General features: G+C 38.0%; 1 protein-coding gene across 1 annotated transcript; it reads right to left on the reverse strand.

Annotated features, from left to right (window-relative positions):
- Positions 1 to 1,211: 1,211 nt before the first annotated feature.
- Positions 1,212 to 23,517, reverse strand: KRIT1 (KRIT1 ankyrin repeat containing). The gene is made up of 18 exons (XM_074835496.1): positions 23,431 to 23,517; positions 22,345 to 22,416; positions 21,302 to 21,423; positions 20,720 to 20,879; positions 19,355 to 19,447; positions 18,322 to 18,451; positions 15,981 to 16,224; positions 15,568 to 15,683; positions 15,010 to 15,153; positions 13,798 to 13,954; positions 13,409 to 13,516; positions 11,601 to 11,757; positions 9,132 to 9,283; positions 8,304 to 8,470; positions 6,066 to 6,153; positions 4,153 to 4,359; positions 3,730 to 3,846; positions 1,212 to 2,957 (listed from the first exon to the last, which is right to left on the reverse strand). Exons 3-18 carry the CDS (start codon positions 21,401 to 21,403, stop codon positions 2,889 to 2,891), a joined length of 2,211 nt encoding a protein of 736 aa, XP_074691597.1. The 5' UTR covers positions 21,404 to 21,423; positions 22,345 to 22,416; positions 23,431 to 23,517; the 3' UTR covers positions 1,212 to 2,888.
- Between the last annotated feature and the right edge of the window lie 9 nt (positions 23,518 to 23,526).

Raw genomic sequence — 23,526 nt, forward strand, 5'->3', positions numbered from 1 at the left:
CAGCAGGACACCTGGGCTGCATGAGGCGTTCCCCTCCGGACCAAGGCCTTCCCCTTGGACAAGCCTCTGCCTTCCCCGTGCCGTTGGCAGAACCAGACCTGGAACTCCAACAGCTCCTGGCCAGGGGGAAGCAAGGCTAGCACCCCTTCTCGGCACCCACCTCAGCCGCCACCACACCAAGACCCACTGCTGCCGAGACAGTGTGGCCTCCCCAGCGCCGCTGCCGCTCCCCTCAGGACAGCAGCCAATGGTGCCTCCTCCCTGTTGCAGTTGGAGGGTGCGAAGCAGGAACTGGAGCCACCCCAGAGTCCATCAGTTTTAAGGCCAGAGTCCAGTTTGTTGGTAATGTTTTGCCACGGTTCGGCCTATCACTAACCTCAAATCATGCAGGTTCGCTTCACCACAGCAAAAGGCACCCAGAATTAGCTGAGTCCACTCCTCACCCACAGCAAGGCCCGTGCACATAGAGGTGAACAATCCTCAGGTCAGCACGCTAGTCTGATGATTAATTATTCCACTTGATAAAATTGGGCCCTTTTTCACAGTTTTAGGTTTTCAGTTACTATTTTTGCCTTACATTGCCTGGCTGGAGTATTCCACTCTCAAATCTTTGCTTCATCAGCTATACTGCTACTCGCTCATAAAAAAAGTGCTTCTTACATAAGCTGTATGAGTTGAGCTGAGTATCTCTTGCTTAAAAAGGCATAATTTTCAGACTTGCCTTTCTTGGAGCTTGTTTTCAATTTCTTCTGTTTGGTACAGAGAGGAAGGTTGTTACTAGTGCTCTGTCTCTACAGAGCTGGATTTCTCTGTCCCAATTTTTCATTTCCCCACTTTTAGATGAAAGGATTGTACTCGCCTTTCTTGTCACAGCAACGCAGTGGAAACTCCTACATACCCAGGTGCCAGAAGCCTGCTAGCTGTGTAACCCAGCTCTCACTACTTAATGACTCCACTGACACGCAATATCTGCAAACTTCTCGTTTGCCATGATTAACAGTTTCCAGTTTTCCCAATGAATTCCCGAGTGGTTCCCTAGGTGCACTACCTTAATTTGTAGTCACCACGGGACCCTCCCTGCGATCCTCTCTGATGATCTTCCTACAAACCTTGCAAAGATGAGCCTGTTACTGCTCTTTGGTAATAACACCTGCTTGGTAAGACATTTGATGGCACTTTCATGTTGGCTGCAATAATAAAAACAACAAACATGACTTGTTGCAAACAATTTATTAGGTAGTAATAAATAAGAATTTAGCAGAAAGAACTATACAGCAATAAGGCATATTAATTGTTAAATATGCAACTGACACATATCTTAACATTTTCCTCTAGTTTTCTAACAAAGTGCTATGTAGAGAAGTGTATTTCTGATACCGGTGCCACATGATAGCAAGGATGCGCTATGAAGGACCTGACTGTTGCATTATTTACCTTAAATAAAATCTAACAACCCATGAAGATTTACTGTTATTTATGCCAGTGAAGTTTAAGTAGAAAAGTATAGCTTGCTAAGAAGATTACAAAATATAAGTCTCCTGTTCCCTTTTTTTAACTGCTTACTACTTTAATTTCTTAAACTGCACTTACTAGTAGTAAGGTATGAGTAAAGTTACTACACAACAGCATAGTTCCTAACATTTATTTTAACTTTTATTTGAAAACTCAGAGGCAAGTGCTAATTTTTATATTTTAAAACTTTTTTTACAAAATATTGCACACTGTTTTAGCATGCAGTTTACATGGAAGAAACAGCCAAGTGCACTTAAAACCCTGAAATACAACCAGAAATTTTAAAGATTTGTGTTATGAAGACTATTTTAATGTACAAGGATATGTTTCAGACTGCATATGGTCCCACCTTACACTTGGGATCCAACTTGTTGAGACCCAATCCTGACTCTGCAAAGAGCAGGCAGTATGCGTAATTACACAAATTGTATCTGACTTCCTTGCAATATAGATCTTCATTCCTGCATCCTGCACTGCTTGTAGCTTCAAGAAACTGAAGCAAGTAATCAGGAGGAAAATTAGTTTAACAGAAATAACTTTGTACCTCCTATATGAGTGTTCATTACTATGTGTTGCAAGCCAGGGTAAGATTTATTAAACTTTGTGAAGTCCTCTGAATAAGATTCATTTGTAAATCTGTATCTCCCTCTCCTCCATATACAGATTTTATATTGCACAGCAAAAGTAAAAATCCATTTTTTTAAAAAAACAAGCACGTTAAACATTTAATATGGCTTCTGAATGATTTAAAGTATTTCCCTTTTGACATCCTCATGCAATATTTTAGAATAAATATGAATACAAAGTATGAGAGAGTTAAGAGTAAAAATAAAGCCAGCTATAATGTTTGTCTGAAACCAAATAAAAACCAAGAGTTTATCAGAAGTAGTTGCTCAAAGGTCTAACTGGTCTTTTAAGCATACTTATTAACAGTGTCTTAAAAATAAAGTGTGTCTGTCTACAAAATACGGTAACATACACAACCTCCTTGATGTTCCACCAAACGACATGAAAGGTAAACAGGTTAACTGAGACTTGCTTAACGGCACTGGTAGTCCCGGAGTCCTCTGGGAACAAAAGCTTTACTTGATTCATGCTCGTCCATCTCCGTAAACCATTTACATTTCATTAGCTTTATTGGTTAAGCTCAAGCCCTACAACAGCTTATATACGAAACACAAAAATATTTATAAAAATAATAGATATGTTATATAGTTTTTTAAAAAAATAAACCATGCAGCTTCTGTACAAAGTTAAAAACTGTACAAATTGATTTTTCTATTGTGTAAAATTCATGTACATGGAAGTCTTCTATTATGATAAGTTGTTTTTTGCTTAGCCATCAGATGCTGTTTCATAACTATTGTTCATTTCCATCACTCATTTCTTTCACTTGGCATTAACTGACCATTTAACTTCATCAGAAGTTTTACCACGAGACCTGCCTATATAAAAGGTATACAATTAAATTCCATCAGAAATTCAGAACTATGATGAAATCAAGTATATGACAAATGGAAGTACAGAAGAATAATGTTAGAAGTCACATCATTTTAGAAAAAAGGAAGATAAAACCTAGATTTTTCTCAGCTATCAGAAAGTGTTTTTCAAAATATTCAATCACTTCTACCTTAATATGTAAGAATCTAAAGCAACTACTGTCAAAGTCTGCAAGATACTCAAAGCTGTAATTTTGTCTCAACACATGTTAACATGGCATATTACCACTGAGGTAGACTACGGGTAAAACAAGCATTTTCCATCAGACATCCACAAACACAATCAAAAGTTGCTGGCAGCAATTGCAGTGAAGTTGCTTTATAACACTGACTTCACAGATCCTCAGTTTTATCTAATCTCAAACTCTTCTAGTTTTGATAGCAAAGTTACCAGCTCTAACTCTGTGATTCTCATCATATTTGGAATTGTCCTTAAGAGTCCAAGGGATTTGGCACATGCAGCAGTTTCAATTAAAAAAAGGTTTACCCTAATGATTACAGATGCATTTTATGTATTTCGAACCCTAAAGTCTTCACATGCTAGGAAAACAAGCAAACATTCTGAAATACTAAAAAGAAAGTTTTAAGATCATTTTTGTGGGGGCTTGGCCTGGGCTTTTATACTGTACAAGGGTGGTCAATCTCAAGAGAGAAGAGGCATGTATCTAGTTTAGGAAAAAATAATTGAAGACAAAGGATGAAAAATGACAATGCTTACCTGTTTGGTATGCACAATAAAGCTCATTTTGTTTTCCAGACTGTGAATTTGAAAACATGTATCTCCATCTCCCAACTGCCACATAAAGCAACCGTACTTCAGGCTGAGGAGTAAAGCCTACAATGAAATGTACAAAACTGTCACTCAGAAAATATTCTCCATACTTACAAACCAAACTTTCCTTCATTTATTTAGACAGGATTCTGACTTAGAATAGTACGTCCCACAATCTAGTTATAGCTTACAAAGTAGTAACGTGGAAAAATACAAGGCTTTCTATTAGTAGTGCCTTATAAAGATCTTAAAATCTTGGAAATCTTCACAGTCAAGTTTAGTTAAACAGTTGTGAAATGACTACTACCACAAAGAATTTAAGAGAACAGAATTAAGCTTAAGTTATCATTGGCATTCACTTAAGCTGACCTTTGTTTCCATGTTGAGGAGGTGCAGCCCTTTTACATTTACTCCTACATACACTTTGATGACTTTATGGCTACTTGAACTTGCTTTGGTGAATATCTGTCCTGTGAAAAAAGCTGCTCCATAAGTAGGAATTTCCCAACAATTCTGCAAGAACATGCGCTGAAGGTGATGCATCTCTTTACTTACACCTTCACTGGTGCTGAGATTCTAGAAATAAAGGAACAATGGCAATCAACAGGTCTTCCCAAATAGTTGTGGTTATTTGAAGAAAATCCACTATTTAGTGGAATTCCCACTAAAGGAGTATTCACAAAGTGCTCTCCCAGCAACCACCTTCCCACATCTAAATTAAACCTTAGAGCCACAGAAAGGCCTAAATGGCAAAAGAGACTAAGGCAGAAAGCAGACACCTGTACGAGCCTCAGAAATCTGAACCACTGACACTTAACCTCTGCAGGGCCCCACAATTTTGTGCCTCCCAGAAGTATGTCAGACTCATCAGGGATAAGCAGCTATGCACCCATCTGACACTAAATGCATCACAATCCTTAAAACTAAGCATTCTTCCTCCTTTATAAGTGGTCCAATTCAGTAAGATGAGCAAGTGCCTCCCCCCAAAAAATATTCTTTTTCTTTTCTAAGCAAAATAGAGGTACAGACTTCTCTTCTTCAGTAGAGCCTTCATTCTGAAGGAGACAGGCATCTGTTTCTTCCTCTTCAGTAAAGTCACAACAAAGAATCACTAGAGTGCTCCCACCTCAAAACAGACCGATGTAAGGTACTCTAACAAACAAAAAACTTGGCTGGGCCACACATGAGATGAGGAGGCACAGGCACGAGAGAGAACACAAGTCTTCAACAGTTAGGGGGCCGTGACTGCAGGGGTGGTGGATGATACCGACCTCTGTGGATCCACACCCTGCATTACAGCTTACCTGAATTCTACACAGCCATTTTTAAAATGTAAAATATGTTAATATCTTTGGAACAAAAGATTGCAACTCCTTTCCCCTTCCCCCATACCACACCCCCCAAAATAATGGCCTAAGAGCAGAAATCAAGAAAGCTATGCTCATTCTTACGTATCATCTGAGTACAGACTACTCTGCTATGCCATAGTCTTACAAAGACATACATAGTCTTACACCACCATCCCCTCCTGCATCTGTATTAGAAAGAACAGGAATGATCTGCTGGTTTCTAACAAAAAAGGTGTAGGCACCAAGATAAAGTTTATGATTGAGTAGCCTCAAGTCAAAAGAGAGGCAAGGCCTGAAAACATTTGCTGGGTGCCTCTGCAGTGTTTCCTGGCAGCTACCTTTAGTGATGCATGTCAGCTGCTACGGTTCTCCCTCTGACACACCTCACTTTTTCCGCAATTTTTTACAAAGTTCACAAATTTAATCTTCAGGTGCCTCTGACCCTGCTTGGAATTCACAGGCTTCAGTTAGATGTCTTTTACAGAAGCAGCCCTTATCCACATTTAAAAATTTTGCTCAATTAACTGCCCTAGTCAAAGGAGTTCGTGTGTGTGCGCACACGCCCATCAGCAGCACTATCAGATCCCTAACATACAAGTTACACTGGCAAAAAGGACCTTATGGATCTATTGCTACAAGCAGATGTGAAAATAGAAGTCAGAGTAGATTTTTTTTATATGTATGCCTGAATTGGCAGTATCCCCAATACACAGTTAACACAAAGATAAATGAACAGATGACAATTATATTTACTTCTAACAAACAGATCAACTGTAACTGTACAAGAAAAACAGCATTCCAACAACCTATCCCAAACATTCAGCACATACACATTTCTAGCTTTATATACCAGTATTTTTGTTCATCAACTGACAACCAAACTGTCAAAAATGTTTAACACAGCATTTTCTACTATTTGATTATTTATCTTACCTTGTATTCATGAAGTATCCTGTTTGTCCAGTGAGGAGCTTTACTTTTTAGTTTAGTGATTGGTACTATAGATTTAAGATTTTCTTCACTAACAGAAAAACAAAGCAGAAAAAAAGTTTTTCTTCACTAAACAAAGTAAGGAGAAAGAACAACGTCTGCCAATTTGTATCTTCAAGTCATGTACTGAGCTGGACAGTCAGCTCCTACTCTATTTTGCCTCATCAGATGAGCAGCTTTCCTGAAGTGTAAGCTAAGGCTTCCTAAGATCTAGTGTAATTCTCAGTTAAGGGAGATCCACCTTTATGTTCTACACTTTGTGTCATGCATCACAGACACGGCAGGGAGAGGAAATGCCAGCAGCAGAACACTCTTTCTTGATTACAGACCAGTTTGATGAATTCCAGTGTTGAAGCCAAAATTATGTATGAACAGCCATTTACACCAGAATATCAAAAAGATGACAGTTTATAGATACTCTTCCCTTCACTGCTGTATTCAGCACCACCAAGGACCTGGCCCAATTAATTTCCACATGAAAGTTATATATTGCATGACATGAAAGTGAAGTTATTTATATAAAGTGCCCTTTAAAAAAGACCCAAACCACAGCAAACAAAAAACACTAAAAGGAAGCCTTTACTACTTTGCTCTTATGCTCAATTAAGATAGTCTCAAAAACCCAGTGACGCAACCTATTTAGTAATTTTAAACGATGTTTGTCAGTAACTGCACATATGATCTACCAAGCAAAAACCCTGCACAGGACAATGCATCCAGATCTTTAAGGTCAAGGATACTCTCATACAAACAGCCTGGATGTATTTTTGAAATGACCAGTCTTTTAATAAACATTTATGTCAACTACAAAAAAATTCATAATATGAATCTCTTCATCTGTCTGACTAAGAACAAGCCAAGATATTTTCCAACATCTTCATTTGAATATTGGTGGAAAGCATGCCTAAATGTCCATGAGGCTCTTTATCTGGCCCAAACTATCTTTCCAAGTAGTCCTGTCTATAGAGCAAAACACTTCCATTGCGCAGGATCAACTCAGAACCACACTGCTGATTTGCCTCAGTGTGGAAAGGAACACCGCCCTGCAGCTGCTGGGATTCAGCAGGGGGGTTTTGTATTAAACCCAGCTGCATTTAACTGCACACTCCTGCAGGTAGGCAGTCCCACTTAAACCCAGTTCTCCTTATGCTTGATCTACCAACTGTGTAACTGCAGGACAAGATGGGTCACCAGCTGAACCTACCGAACAGCTCACCCAGAAGTTTTCCAGTCAGTGAGCTCATTCACCTAGCTCGCTCTGTAATGGTACAGCCTCTACACCCAACAGCAGGAAGAGGAAGGAATGAGCAAGTGCAGTCAGTACAGCCAGCCCTTTCAGAGGCAGCCCACACTTACATCAGAATAGCTGTAGCAGAAAACGCACCCTGACTCACTGATGGTGGAGAATACAACCAAAAAAAGTCAAGCCAAGACAGCTCAGTTGATGCTGTGAATGAGAGGAGATGGGAAGTAGAGCAGCATTCCAGAATAGCACAGCTGATGTTACATGAATGAATTGAGGTGGAGATGGAAGGGCATGTAGTGAAGGTGCACACAATAGAGAACTGGAATCCTGATGTGCTCAGATACTGCTGCAAAAATGTACGTGGGAGGAAAAATCCATATCCCAGAAGAGCTCAGCTACTGTTGTGCTGGCAAGCAGAGAGAAGGGGAGATAAAAGCACCATCTGGCAGAGCCCTACTGGTGCTATGTTTCTGACCAATTTAGTATAGCAATTCACATACAAACGAGAGAACAGAAATAATATCTCTGCATGGTCTGTCTTCTTCAGAGAGGGAGGAAAGCCAATCCCAGAAGTTGGTCTAACTGGACATAGTAAGAGGTGTCCTCAACACTGTCCAAAGTCTCAGTCCTGTCAAAACCCTTCATTCACATGAATACTGTTACCCATTTTGGTATTATTGTATCTCAGTATAGACTTAGAGAATACAGAACCAATCTCCCTCTGCCTGGGACTGCAATAATTAAGATCAATATATTTTTCAGACCCCATGTCCAGCTTCTGTTAATGCTGTGAGGGTTATGCGATTACTCTGAACTAGAACTCAGTGATCTAGAAAAATAATAAATATATAATACCTAAAATTTGAGAGTTCCATAGTGAGTGCCATCTAAAAATACTAAATCTAAACCCGTAAGTTTTAAACACACATACTTACTTTAGAAAGCCCTGTTTATGTTTCTTGCTCTCATAATTTCCATAGACTATTTGTAGAAGCAGACTTGCCAGTGTGATCAACTTGGCATCAGGTGATGTATAGAAACCTTTCAGTAAATTATATCTGGCTTCATCAAAAAGGATAAGAATAGCCAATGGATCCTCAATCTGTTAAAAATATTTAAATAATATAATTTATTTGTAAAAGAAAATGAGCTTAGAAACTAAAAATATAATTTCTCACTGATTCAGAGACAGAAGACAAAGCTGTGATCCTGACTGAAGTGTACATTTTAGTAATGCTTTGCAATAGAAAAAATTACATATTTTAATTGACTTAATTCAAGACTTCACTGATCTAACACACTTACAAATTAAAGGTGACTAGCATACCATGCCCAATCAAAAGGTTCCCAGAAAAACTGACATCTGGGTTTTTTTCCCCTCCCCATGAATCCATTCTGAATAATATGTCTGAATAATCCTGTTGAAATTGAGCAGTTAAATATCTGAAAAATCACAGCACAAGGAAGAGAAGGAAAACTGGGCAGGTTGTTTTTAGCTGTATGCCAGACAGATAGAGACTGAGGCACACAGACTTATGATAAACCAAACAGTTGGGAAGGTGAGAAAAAGAGAGAGAAAAGAGAGGGCAGGAAGGAGGGAGGGAGGGATGAACCTGAAGACTCAAACTATTGCAGAAAAGGAGAGGAGAGGTCCAGTTTAATTAAGTTTAGAAATTACTACAGTCATTAGACACAGCGAGTGTTGATAGTCAAAGTGTTCTGACTCTGCCCATGATTTCATGCTATCACTTCCAAGTGCAGACCTTTTTTTCTATTTCCAGTGGAAGTCTCACATCTCTCCTCAGGAAAAGCTGTGAAGTTTCCCTTTGAGGATCCAAGTTTGTCAGTTCAGTGAATATTTCAGGCCAATCTCGAATATGCTGCAAAGGCTTGTGATATGGCTTCAGTTGGAGGCCTGGAAAATAACAGATTTTGTTTCTAAATAAACAAACAGAAAGAGTGCGCACACACACGATTAAATGCTGCACCAAAACCAGAGTACCTGAAACTGAGGATTCATTAACAAACATTTTTCCCTATGTTTTCTAAACTGCTATATATAAAAGGTTTTGAAAATACAGATTTCTTGACAAAACTCTCAGCATCAATTCACTATATGCATTAGTGATGAATCTCTGTTATTTTCAGCTTCTCAAGAGTGAAGTTGTATTTAAAAATTTAATGGAATATGAAGATGGACTTTAAAAACACAACAATAAAACATTAGAGACTCTTGTCTCAATTATTATGGGGAAATATAAAGTCCAAAAATCTTATTTTTGGCAGAAAAACATAGAGATAGCTTATTTTATAAATGTATTTGCCATTTTTTAATATATATAAACCATACATTTTTCAGAACAGACATTCTTTTTTTATCTGCAAAATGTCTTGATTCTTAACAGGCTACAGTCATTCAATGTTTCCTGCTCTTCTGTCTGTATGAGAGCTGAGAAATCAATACAGAGCTTCGGACTGCAGTCCTGCTATGTACTATAGTCCATACCTTCAGTTAGGCTCATTCACTTACCCTGCCTGTCCTTGTGATTACTACTGCTTGGCTGTTTTCTAGTAGTGAGAAACTAGAAGGCTGATTCTGGCTCATCGTCACTGCCCTGGCTCTTACATTGTGACACTTCTCCTTATATTTAAAACTTTAAAGGGCATGTTATAGTGCAACATCTTTTCACTGAGAATAATCTTTTCATGAACTTGTCTACCCTACATTCAAACACAGAAAAACATTATCCATCCTACAAACAAGAAAACTATGGTCTTTACAGTTGTACACAATGAACTGCAAAATACATTTTATAATGAAATTTGTTCATCAGTTTGAAGCTGTAAATCAGAAGCTGATTTTCAAACTTAAGCTAAATATCTGGAGAATCACTTGTTTTCAAACAAACAAATATATCAGTGAGCTCTTCCCCTCAAATGCAATCAATGATTTGAGTAAAATATGAAATACATATTTAGAAAAGGCACAAGCTGCAAGACTTCAACACTCAAACACTTCTTTCTCTTCCAGACATTAACATCTAAGTTCCACTGAGGGTTACAGTAGTCACATGGCATACAGCAAAGTAAAAAGGCAAATGACATGACACTGGGAGAAAAAGATTAAAAAAGAATGAAGAAAAGATTTCCTGCAGTATTTATAGATTTTTTAAAAAAGTAACAAATGCTACTTCAGTGGAAGACTGACATCAGTAAATAAAATTTTAAATACAAGACTTCTGTGTTAATAGTGCTGTCAACACAGTATCCCACAAGACCTGAATTGTGCTTTGTAAATCCATTATGATGTGTCCCATAGCTATCTGGTTGCAGCAGTACTGTTTACCACATTTTCTACAAAACACAATCACAATCATTGACTCTTTTGTGATTCTATTTATCTTTTGCTACATATCTCAGGCTACAACTATAATATACTTCTTATTTAGATCAAAAATATGAAAAAAATACAGCAAATGTAATGACATTTTGAATCAGAACTCTCTCCCATCTAAAAACTTGTTTATCAAAAATTATTTTAGTGCAAAACACATCAAAATTCATATGATTAAAGGACCTAATGAAAAAACATTAATCGGCTTTAATTACTAGTTTTAAATAGATTAAACATTGGTAAAAAGAACTATGTGCATCCAAGTTCACATACTCTAGGCAGAAAAATACCACTAAAATTGGGGTAAGTTAGCAGTAAAGACTATGACAGCCAAAGTGTCCTTGAACAGAAAGGCAATCTGGACTAGCCTCATCTTCCTAGATGAAATACATTCTAGATGCCACAGTGATACAAGGTCAGACTTACTGGGGGTACCCAAAATGACAGCTACAATGGAGCAGCTCTCTATAGCTCTGAAAGCACAGTTTGAAGCCATCAGGGTGTAAAGGCTGGCAGTTGATCTACTGGATCAGTTTAAGGAAAGTTTAAGCAGAGAAAACAGAAAAGCTGGTCTCATTCCCTATGCAAAAGATATAAAGAATGAGACCTATAGGGATTAGGGAGTCTCCAGCAGGGGCAAAGTGAATTAACAAGATGGCCTAGATACAAATTAACTCCTAAAAATGTCTTTTAAAAGCTGATAGAAAGAGGGTAATACAGAACTGTCAGAGAGCATGTTTCCTATTTTCCTAAGAAAATATTGGTTTTTTCTAAAGGCAAGCAGAAATAAAAAAGCTATGATAAACTCTCAGGTGTGACAATCTTCCTTGTTACTTACTGAGGTTCTCAGAACAGATCCAGATAGTGAAGTACTGCTGAGTTTCTTGAGACAAACGCATCCCCTCCATTATCTGCTGTACAGTAGTATTGTTTCCATGTTTCAACTCAACAGAGCGATATGACCCATCCATACGATAAATTCGTGCCTTTTCATACTACATAAAAATTTAAACATATTAAACAAAGAACTTGTTAAAATCCTTTCTGCTGGTGCTTCTGAAGAGGAAAGCAATTTTACCATAATTCAGCAACATCCACACTGTTCAGAAGAACAACACTGCACAACTCCTACATACTTACTATTTGTCAAAACTGTTTCATGTCCTATGCAAGACCGTGCTTCTACCACAATAACTACAAGAAAGATGATATTTTGAGGACTTCACTTCTGTTGAACTCAAAAGCAAAGTAGGCATTTAAAAGTTCCCCGAGGGATCTGGGCTCAGCTGCCTATGCATATCCCAAAATGTCCACCTCACTATTACTGGCGGGTTATAAATTATTCCCCTCATTAGTCTACACTAAAAAGACTGATTTTTCAGAGGGAAGCACCACCCTTTACACAGATCCCAATACAGTAAGAATACAATTTCACTAAGATCTTTTAGCATTTGTATAATATTACTGCTAATAAATAATTTTTCCCCTTCAGAACTCCCATAGCTTTCAATGAATTGCATGTGGGCCCAGAGTACACTTCCTAAAAGATGTACTTAAACTTAAATCAGGTGCTTAAAGCATACAGACACAAGTCATAAGTCAGTGAAATTCCTTGTGTTCATCTCTCTAACAGGTTAAAAGTTTCAGCTGCTTGAATAAAACAGTTGCAGGAATTTGTTACTTCCCTTCTTCAAGCCTACTCAATTGTCAAGAACGGAGACATCAGTCCTAAAAACTTCTAGGAAAAAAAGGAATGCCTTGGAAAATGACAACTGACTGAAAAGGCTGGAATGCAAATCAGTCTATTTTTGCTGCAGTAGTCACCGTGACTCCTATTGCAGTAATTTCTATATATTTTTTTTAATTTTAATGTATTAATTCAATAGTAATAAGTGACAACATAATATCACCTATTACACTGTGAAATCTACTTTAAATGTGTGCTTAGTCTTTTAGAGTCATTAGACATTCAGCTGCCATTTGATCAGCTGGATAATAAGATCCCTAAAATAAAGGAGGTCAATTCTTTCATTAATTATTTTGGAAGATTCATTCATATAGAGTGAAATGAAGATAACTCAAAACATCTTGAAAGATTGACAAGTTTACTGCCACCTACCGACAGAGATACAAGTTGCACCTGAAGTCAAAGAAAAGAAACAAGTGGGGTTTATATCATTTTGCTAATTTTAAATCTACTTCAGGATGAGAGGAATCGCATCATAAACTTTACTATCCTGGCTAGATCTCCACTGACTGCCAAGGAAGCCTACACTGACTAACTGATGTAAAGCCTATTTTGTAGAAGCCTACATTTAGCCAGCTGAATGCTCCTCAACATACAACAATGCATAAAGCAAGCTAATGGTTGTATGATGAAAAGTAGACATAAAATTGGTAAGTGATGTGATGCTCTTACCAATAAATCAAAACATCACATTTAAAGTCTTACATGTATTTCTCGAGCAATAAATATAGACAGAAACATTTAAAGAGACAAAATGTCAGTTTGTCAATATTTACACTTTCAGTATACTGCATATTTCCAATAACAGCTATAAATGAGCCTAGCTCTTCTACAAGTTTATGTAGATTAAATAGTAAATTAAATATTAACTTTAACCTATTTAGAAAATAAACTCATACAGGTTTATTTATGGCTTCCTTCAGCAGTTTTGCTGTTTCTTCCCACTCATTTTGTTTGTTCTCTTCACAGACATTCAGTGGAGATCTTCCTTGTTGATCAGTAATGTGCTACAAACAAACAGAAACACTGATAATACATTATTTTCACTGGAGATAGGTAAGCATTTACACAGTTTTTGAGATAATTAAAATCCTTGATCCTAGGGTCCAAACATTTCATTGCTATACAATGGCAAAAGTGGAGGTAATGAAACACATTTAACCATTTTTTGGTAATCTCTCAACAGGATCGTTCATTTACACATTGTGATCTGGACACAGAACAGTTCACATACACAAGCTAGAAACTGTTGCTAAAACTATTTTTTCTATACACAAACGGAACTTACTCTGTCAATTTCTGGATGATTTAGTAGAATTTGTACTATTTCAGCATGCCCGCCTCCAGCAGCAAAATGAAGAGGAGAGCTAAGTTGGCCATTCAAAAGATTTGGATTGCATTTCCCTTTCTCCAACAGCATTCGAGTGGCTTCAACTTTTCCATACCTACAGATGGGTTTAAAACAGAACAGACACAGCAAATGTAAAATAAAATCTTTTTTTCAGATAGTCCTAAATATGGAAAAGTGTATTTCCATGATCAAGAGTTTAGCTTTGAAATTACACCAAAGACAGTGGAACATTAGTAAATTTGTAGAAATTAGTATCAGTTCTGCACTTCTTTGCTATCTATTGGTCTAGTAATCATCTACTGGATTCATTACAGACACCTTGCTTTAAACTAGCTAAGTTTGGGTAATTGTAGCAATTCAGTCATGGCAAAACAGAGCTCAGCCTTGCCCAAAAAAAAAAAAAATTATTCTCTGTGAGAATCAAAGTAAAGCTTCTGATTGGCATGTAGATGGATCCTGAAGACTCTTAAGTCTAACACCGGTAACTGATAAATCTTGTGTATACTGTTTATGCAAACTTTCTGACAAAAACTAAAAAACAAGTAAGTTTTTTTATAACCAAGCTTGATTTTCATGTTATTCATATCATCAGACACTACTACAAATACAGAAGACTAACTTGCATAAAGACAAAAGCATTTTTACAACTGAGAAAAGCTCTCAAGCACTTACAGATTAAATCATCCCAGAATTATAGTCAGACAAGTCGACCTCTGTACATCACTTCCTACTGAAAGCTTGACCATCACCAACACGTGCTCAGCATGCTCAGCTATTGCTGTGCTGTGAAACTGCTCAAAGCTTTTAACCAACAAAGACTGTACAAGTTACCACACTAAACTAGACCCAGCGTCTCCAATAGGCATTAGAACAGATGCTTCAGGACAGATGTAAGAGGCAATTGGTAAGTGTTTGATGATATGATCTCCACACCTGGTCTTTGAAACCATTCAGATTGAAATCATCTCAAAACCTGAAGCAATCTTTCTCTTCAGAAGGTTAACACTAACATATATTAGAATCAAAGTGTAAAAAGTCTAGAGTTTTTCTCATTTCTCATTTTTGAGTCTGTACGATAAATGATTAGCGCTAAAGAATCATGATAGCAAGAATGCATTTGGTTGGCAAAATTATATTTATCTGACTCACCAGCATGCATAATGGATAGGTGCCCAGTGGTCACTATCTAACTGATTAACAGAAAACTTTTTATCCAGAAGGTGGCTTAGTAAATCAGAGTCGCCTTCGCAAGCACTACGGTGAAGAGGGAAATCATCTACCCACTGGTGTTCCCTATGAATTGAAAGGGGAAACAGGAGGAAAACACAGTTCAGAAATATTTCAGTAGTTGAGAACATCAACTTTTTTAACATTACTAACATAGCACTAACTGTAGATCTACATGAAGAATAAAAATGAAGCTCATGCAGCTAAAATGGGCCAGTGTTCATACAACTAGTATTTTCGTCATGCAGTAGTCAAGCCACAGCTGTATTCATTATTCTAAGAAATGCTTCCCTAATGTTTATAATTTAAACTTCTCTTGATCCATCCTTTAATTGTTGTGTTTCAGTACTTAAAGACTTCAAATAGAATTTAAATACAGTTAAAGGCCTAAAAAAGGAGTCTCATTCTGACCAAGTCTACTAAGTGCTACTGTAATATAACAAAATTATGTGTTAATGAAAAAGGAATGTAACATAATACTTGTCCTCTGTGACACTGCTCATGCTACGTTGCCACTTTTCTCTTTTAGGAATCTGAATCTTTGAATAGTCTGGGGCTCCAAGGCCAAAGTATGGATTTATTACCACTTTGTCAACCTGTGAAGACATAATTTAAACACAACTGAAAAAATATCTTACTGAGATTTGGCTAAACAATCCCCCATCCAGGCCGGGTATTCTCTTGAAACCAAAGTTATGACAGTTAACACTTTATAATTAAAGAGAATGATGTTCAAATGTGAGCATTTGAAAAAACGTTTAGCAGTAAGTGTCTAATAAAGAAATCTGATCATATTAAACATAAAACACACACTCATATAAAATAAATGAATGAATTGCAAAATGAAAATGTATGTATGTTTCACAAATATAAAATGAAAATATAGTTCTTACCCTATTGGTATATTGAAGGTCAGATCCAAACAAAGGATTATAGATACACATATCTGCTTTCTCCAGTGCTAGCATTTTACTCTTTATTTCCAGGGCAGTATAACCCATGTGTAATGAGCTCTCCGTTTGACCAGGTTCTATAGCATAGGCAGGGTTTATTACATTTGTTTTAATCCTCTCAAGAGGAGATGGTCTGAATAAAGCTGGGATGGAGTGAGACTGGGTGTGCCGTTCATCCAACCACCTGCAGGAGAGAATGGGCAAGTAATTAATTTTCAGGTAGAAAATAACTATTTTGGTCATGCCTGTCCATTATTTTGTTTGATTAAAGGTTGCATGTATGAAAACCACACATTTTAATTAAAAAAATAATTTTAATTATAATGTGCCCAGCCAACTTTATAGCACTGAAGTAATCCCCAAACATGACATTTTTTAACCAAATATAATTAAGCAAATGTATTTGCTCAAACACGCTTCCTGCAGATGCAAACTCTCAAAGGAAATTATAACCTAAGGTAAGAGTAACATTGGTTATAGCCAAAACACTTAACCACACCAACACGTCACCATTTCATTTACTTTCAGTTTATCAGTATTCCTACCCTCAACATACAAATTCTGAAACTAAAGCAGTTTGTTTAAGGGTGAGTTGAAGTTTTAGTATCTGTGCTGACTTAAGCCTTCTAACTCATGAGTTTCATTAGGGAGAGGCGGGAAAGCGAAAATCAGAAGGTCCTTTGGTAGTTTCCAAACTGCCAAGTCTCTTTCACATAGACTACCACCTGTCTTTTCACAAACCTGTGCTGAAGGTTATTCTCTTCTAAGTGCGCTCTTACTGACAGTATAGAAGGGCTTTAGAGCCTTTTTATGCTGAGCTAGAGAGGAAAGTCAGCACTGTACAACTGCTGCATTTTTTCCTGCCACATATGCAATGTAACACAGGGCTCAGGATTTTTTGATAAATATATTTTCACTGAATTGCTAAATTATTTTAGTGTTATGTTGAATGGGGCACAGTTTAACTAAGAGTCTAAAGCCAGGTTTGTATTTAAGGTTTCTGCACATACTTTCTCACAAGCTTGAGATAAACATGTACTTCGCTGGAAAACAATCAATTCCTTTTAGTGATTTAGCCATAGAAGAAAGATAAGTACATACTTTGGAAAGATAGATCCACTGACAGACCGTTTGGACCTTGTCTATCCCAGAACCACGTGTAAGGATGGCAGAATTATGGCCTACAGTTCAGTGTGTATGCTTAGGCTGGGATTTTTAAATCCCAGATCCAAGCTATCATGTGCTGCAAAAGCTGTGTTCTCTTCACTTACTGATAGTCCTGCTGGGAAGGAGGACTGTAAAATTGTGATCATCGTGCTATGAACACCCTCTTGTCTCTCTGAAGTATTTTCAGGCATTTTCTCTAACAGTTGGCAGATAAATTATTTATGGTAGTTTGAACCTTTGAAAAGTGTTGTTTCAGATTACATACATAGAGAATAATCAATGTAAACTATTTTCTAATATACTTCCACGGTTTCTCTCACAATTGTAAGGCTGGTAAAACATCTTAAGTAGAGCTTAGAGTCTGAAGGCACTCATTAAGTACCAAATAACAACTGGGACAATGGTATACTTGGAAATATTATAACTCTACTAATAAACTGTAAAAACCCTACACATGGGACCTTTTTAGGTAATAGCTTGAAACTTGTAACTTTTCATGTTAGCCAAGAGTTTCACCTAACTTTATTAATGCAAATAAGTTCATACCTAAGTAGGTCTAGTATTTCTTTGTTAAGGGTACATAAAAAAGACCAAAAAACTGCTCACATACTCAATTTTCAAACTACTATAAAGCTGGCTAAAAAACTAATCACCTTTCTGAAAGTTAATTCCCTACTGCAAATAAATTTGTATGGCTGGGGCATACACACTCCCTTTGTAAATGGGAGTTTAATTTAAATGCAAATCATAATGATATACAATTAACGGGATATTTTTACTACACTCTGGCAAATACTCTTACAGATGGCAATTAAGTCACTTACAGAAGATTTATCATTAGTATTTTATATGATTTTACAAAATCTTCACTGTGAGCAAGAACTTCCAGAAAGCCACTTGTTTTAGATAAGCACACCATTCTTGAGTTTGCAAAAGATTTTAAAAAAGATTGAGAAATATGTTGTCAAGGTTTCAGTTTCTGATAAACATGAAGAAGATAATATGGTATCACAGTGATTTCCTTTTAAATCACCAGAATGCTATAAAAACTATATGCTACATCTACAAATTTTCTTTTCTATTTTAATATATTTTCACTGATGGCATTTCTTACTTATCCAAGGCAATTAACATTCTTGCAGTAAGCGTAGCAAAATGGGTGCTGGATTCACTGCAGACCCTCATGATGTCTTGTAAACAGTAGAACACAGGGCATCCAGGACTGTATGCGTATTTTGTATTATCTAAAAAGAAAACATACTCTGAAGACACATCGATAACAAGAATCTTATTTTCCCTCCTGGATCTTCTGTAGTTACACACCCCCAACTAACCGAGAGCATAATCTAACCTTAGACTAGAGTAACTAATTTTTTTCCAAATGCTAATTGATAGAAATTACATACAATCCTTACATAATTCTAAACATAATTCACAACTCAACAGGGTAGCCTTAACAACCTTAAGGTGTTCAGTTACTATCCCATCAGCGTGATCAGCTTCATCTGAGGAATTAATGTTAAATGTATACCCTTGCCAGAAAAAAATGAATAGGGCTCAGGACCAGAAGAGGTATTTATTGCTACTGGTAACCCCACAATGGTTTTCATTTGCTAGTTTTTATCCTTAAGGCCTATCAGTAAGGCAAAAATGAAGGAGCTTCTCCAAAAGCACACAGACATTTACTTTTTTTAAAAAAAATTACTTCCCTGACAACCAATTTACTCTGCTTTTCAAGACCTTATTCACCATTCCTTAATCAAACAAAGCCATTTACAGACTTCAATAAGCATTCTTCTCAGAGTAAACAACACTGAACTGAATAGGATGGCTTCTTTACACTTGCATTCAGTAAATTCTATACAAGTTAACGCATATGTTTTGAAATATAATCAAGTGAACAAATACAGCTCCAAACAGAAGTGTGCTATTGTTACAGAGGCAATACATTAAAAACAAGGGGTTTTCTTTAATTTTAAGTAACTTTTTCAAGTTTTAAAGTATTCAGAGAGGTTTCCACCTGAATGTAACTTATAATGCTTAAATACAGAAAAAGCCATATAGCATATTCATAAAAATTCTTAATAAACCCTCAACTGAACTTCTGCCAAAATGGGTGCAACTTCAGAAATTATGTTCAACGTTACCTTTCACAACAGTTGGAACAATGTAAAGTGATGCCTCCTGGCCTGCCTTCTCTCCATCGAGAGGAAACTTCTTCATTAACACTACACGCTTTCCTAGCACAGTATTAAAAAAAAACAAAATAATTAAGTAACCAACAAAACAAAAAAAATACCTAAACAGTCCAGAGTTGGCTATCTGAAAGCTTACCAGACTCAACCTTCCTAATTTCTAGGAAGAAAAAAATTATGATTATTATAAGCTATAATCTAAAGCAAGCTAAGAAAATCTAAATACATGCAAAAAACCAAGGAACATAAATATGTATAATCCATTAACATGAAAAATTATGTGACGGTACCCCTTTTTTCATAGCAACTTTTCTATACTCGATTTTTCATAGCATTCACCCCCCAAATCACCTATCTTTAAGTTATCCTCCCTTCTACCCTTACAGAATCTAGCGTTTTGTTTCCTTTTCTGACATCAGCTGCATGTTTTAGCAGTGGCCACACTAAAGTATGCATATTAATGCTTGGGCCGTCTGTCTCACTCAATTTAAAACTCTCTAAATTGTGTAAGAAACAGTTTTTCTTTTTACTAGGCATTCCTCAACATGCATTAATGCTATTATTTCATGTTTGCTGCTCCACTAGCTTTGTTAAATCCATCCGACTCCAGTTATTGCCAGCCGCCAACACTTTACCGTGCAACCAGCTACCCCTTTTCTCAATTGTTAGCACCACATTGTCTTGTCCACACTGACAAACCTTCCCAGTATAACCTTACTTGCAAAGCAGAGATGAGGTACGCAGCAAAAAAAGTGCTTTAGTCAGTAGAGTTTATACCAATCTGGAAATGAAATATGCTGGCTAAAACAATTTTTGTCAGCACAAGCGTGAGGTTGTTTGTTAGACCAGCTATGCAACAGCAATTAAAAACGTATTAATCAAATTATATCTGTGATACAGTTATGCCAGAAATATTTTCATGTCTACTAAACAATGCCAGCTTCAGAACACACTTTAGAAGTTCAATTCACTAGTTTAAGTCAAGTTTTAGCTGAATTTAAGCATAAAAAAGCCAATCTGGTTTACCAGAAGTTTAGCTGTAAGTCTCAATTTGGGGTGAAGAAGCAGTACAGACAGGCAAGGTTTCACTTAATAAAGATCTTTTAGTAAGCATTTTATAGAGTTGGAAGATAAAGGGAAACAGGCAAATTAAAGGTTTTAGCTGTACAGTTGGCTTGGGTTTTTTTGATGAACCTCAAAACACACCTTCTTTTTTTAAACTAATTTCATGCTTTAGCACAACCTTTCCATGCCCATTTAATTAAAAAAATATTTTTATAGAGCTATCAACAATAAATCAGGTTAAAACGTTTTTACCTTTAATACCCTGATTGGCTGGTGAAATTGGTTTGGTGGCTTCTAATACATAATCCAAGATGCTCTGGGTTATCTCAGTGCCTCCCTGCAGTTTAGTTTCCAACAAAACTTTCTTTCTTTTTTTCTTCTGGCCTTCAATGGGAACTTCAAGCAACAAAATCTTTCAAACAGTAATGAAACCAAAGGAGTTTAAGCACAACTGAAACAAGTACAGAACATTTTTTTAAAAAATTTATTGTACCACTGTAAAAGCAGTAACAAAATTCAGAAAGTATTGAATATGGAGGAGGAGGACGGTGAAGTCAGAATGACCTCCGTAACAGTAAGGTTAAAGAGAGTAAAACAAGGCTGCACCCTTGTACTGGGCAGCCTGCAGGGCAAAAGGCCCTGAAAAGTTACATTACAAAACCATAAAGTGTTCAAATACTGTAAGGATGGGACAATGCATAGTAGATATATGATGTACATAGACATTATTTAAGCAATGCTATTGTTGTATTTTCTTTTCTGCTTTATTTTATATATTTACTATAACACTGTTTTTTAAAATCTTAATAAATAAAAAAATATAAATAGTTTTACTTCATAGGATTTGGCTCGATATTCACGAGAATTCAGGCTAGCAGTATTTTTTGGACGAATCACAGCAACATATGCATCTCCAGTGGTTTCTGGGTTTCCCATCTCTCCTTCCTATTTTATCACTGGAAACAATCAATAAACAGGAAGTGAAGGTTCAGTTGAAAAAAAGTTAAAAAAAATCCAACAGCACACTAAACTTCAGCACACAGTAATTATATCCACTGATTCTTTGCATTATTTATTGTTCTTTAGCTAGAGCAATACCAATGGCTGATACAATTCTGCTTCCTCTTCATGAAAGGGGAAAATCCTACATCACATTGATTTAATACAAATAATCTTGTTCTCTAACTCACTTGTAAAATAAAAATGTGTATTTTCTTCTACTTTGTAACTATTTTCGCCATTTTGCAAGGCAGGCAAAGGATCAAAGAATTTTTGGACTCTGAAAAAATATGAAATTGAAAAAGAAAACCATTCTAAACTGACAAGCACTGTAATTTATAAAATGTGCTGTGACAAAGTATTGCATTTCTGTGAGTTCCACAGGGATTTCAAGAAGATACTTGATCTTCCTTCCTGCCCCCCCCCGGGGAAGTAGAACAGTCTTGCCTACACCCCAAGTAACAAAGCTGATAAACTATAATATGGATTCATTTATTTAGTTTTACATGAGTGGGGCTGCAAACTGGTGCACAATTCATTCAAACACAGAGCTTCTGAAAGGAGTAAGTCTTCAGTTTTTGCAAAAAGTGGACATATTTAAGATAAAACTTTGGTTAGCATTCCATTTAACCCGAAGCGACAAATCCGATAGTCATAAAATTTTATGAAAATGATAAGGAAAACCTCCTAAGGCTAAATCACTTCACATATCAGATTTGAGAAAGAAGATCACGCCTGGTCATTAGCACCTTCCAGGTGACCATTTTCTTCATCTGCAAATGAACCCCCTTTCACTCCATATTATCAGTAAACACATGCTTTTTACAGGTTAATCCCTCCAGAAGGATTTTTAACGTTACTATTTCTAGCTTCTTCACCTCTTCTGGGAGAAACAGAGGTCTTCAGATTCCCATGCCCTTGGTCCAGTATTTTTGCTAGGATCAGACTACCTGAAAACATATTAAAAAAACCCAACATAAATAACAGCATGCACATTTTCTCCTTAAGATAAATACATTAGTTAATAATTTAATGGTGGTACTTGAACAGTAATATCTGAATAGAAACATCCATCGATTTGCATTCTAGTAGCATCTAGAAACATTAAATAAGCAACGTGCTGACTTGTGAGAGCTCATACTTTGGGATACTAAGAGTTTTGAAAGGAACAAGAAACAACCATCCATGAAAAAGGCTGCTCCCTGGGTCTCCTTACATGTACCGGGATATAGCGGGTTTGGGGCACAGGCTGGTGCGGAGGCAGCGTGCAGCGGGTCAGCTCCCTCTGGCAGTGCTCTGCACTAAACCCAGAGTGGGGTGAGGGTGTCTGGGGAACAGCCAGCCCCGAGAGCTGCCGTACGACTCCAGAAAACACGCGCAGAGGATGAGGAAGGGCGGGGCTGTGAGGATGTGACAGTGACGACGACCAGCTTGAGAAGGCACCCCCGGTGAACAGACCCTGACCAAATCCCGCTGCCAGCCACTCGCCCCCGTCCCAAGGGATGCAGGTTCTAGAGAACGCGCCTCGGCCGGGCCTCTCCCTGCGCCCCCCGACGGCAGCCTCAGCAGCCCGGGACCCGCCGGGACGAGGCAGCGGGCGGCCCCCCGGGTCACCCGGCCACGCCACCCCTCCCGCCCCGCCGAGCGCCGGACCCGTGGCGGCGGCCTCGGCCTCCCCCACAGCGCTACCGCGCCTCGGCACGGCGAGACCGCCGCCACGGAGGAGCGCGGCAGGCGGGCAGCAGCCCCGCGCCGCCAGCACCTCCCGCCCCGGTGGAAGCCGCCCCGCCGCCTCACGGCCGGGAGACGCCCCCCGAACTTTCCCGGTCGCGCCCAGGAGCCGGCCGGGCCCCCGGAGGGTGCTCACGCCGCAACCCCGCGGAGCGGTAACGCCTCCCACGTCCCCGGGACCGGCCCAGCGCAGCGAGGGGCAGCGCCCCGGCCCCGCTCCCGCCCTCCCTTGCCTTCCTCGGTGGTGCCGGCCGTCGCCTCCCCCGCCGCATCCTCCCTCCGCGCCCGGAGCCCAGGCCCCGCGCCCGAGACGCGTCCCGCTCCGCCCC

This window comes from Strix aluco, chromosome 1 (assembly GCF_031877795.1).
Source record: "Strix aluco isolate bStrAlu1 chromosome 1, bStrAlu1.hap1, whole genome shotgun sequence".
NCBI lineage: Eukaryota > Metazoa > Chordata > Aves > Strigiformes > Strigidae > Strix > Strix aluco.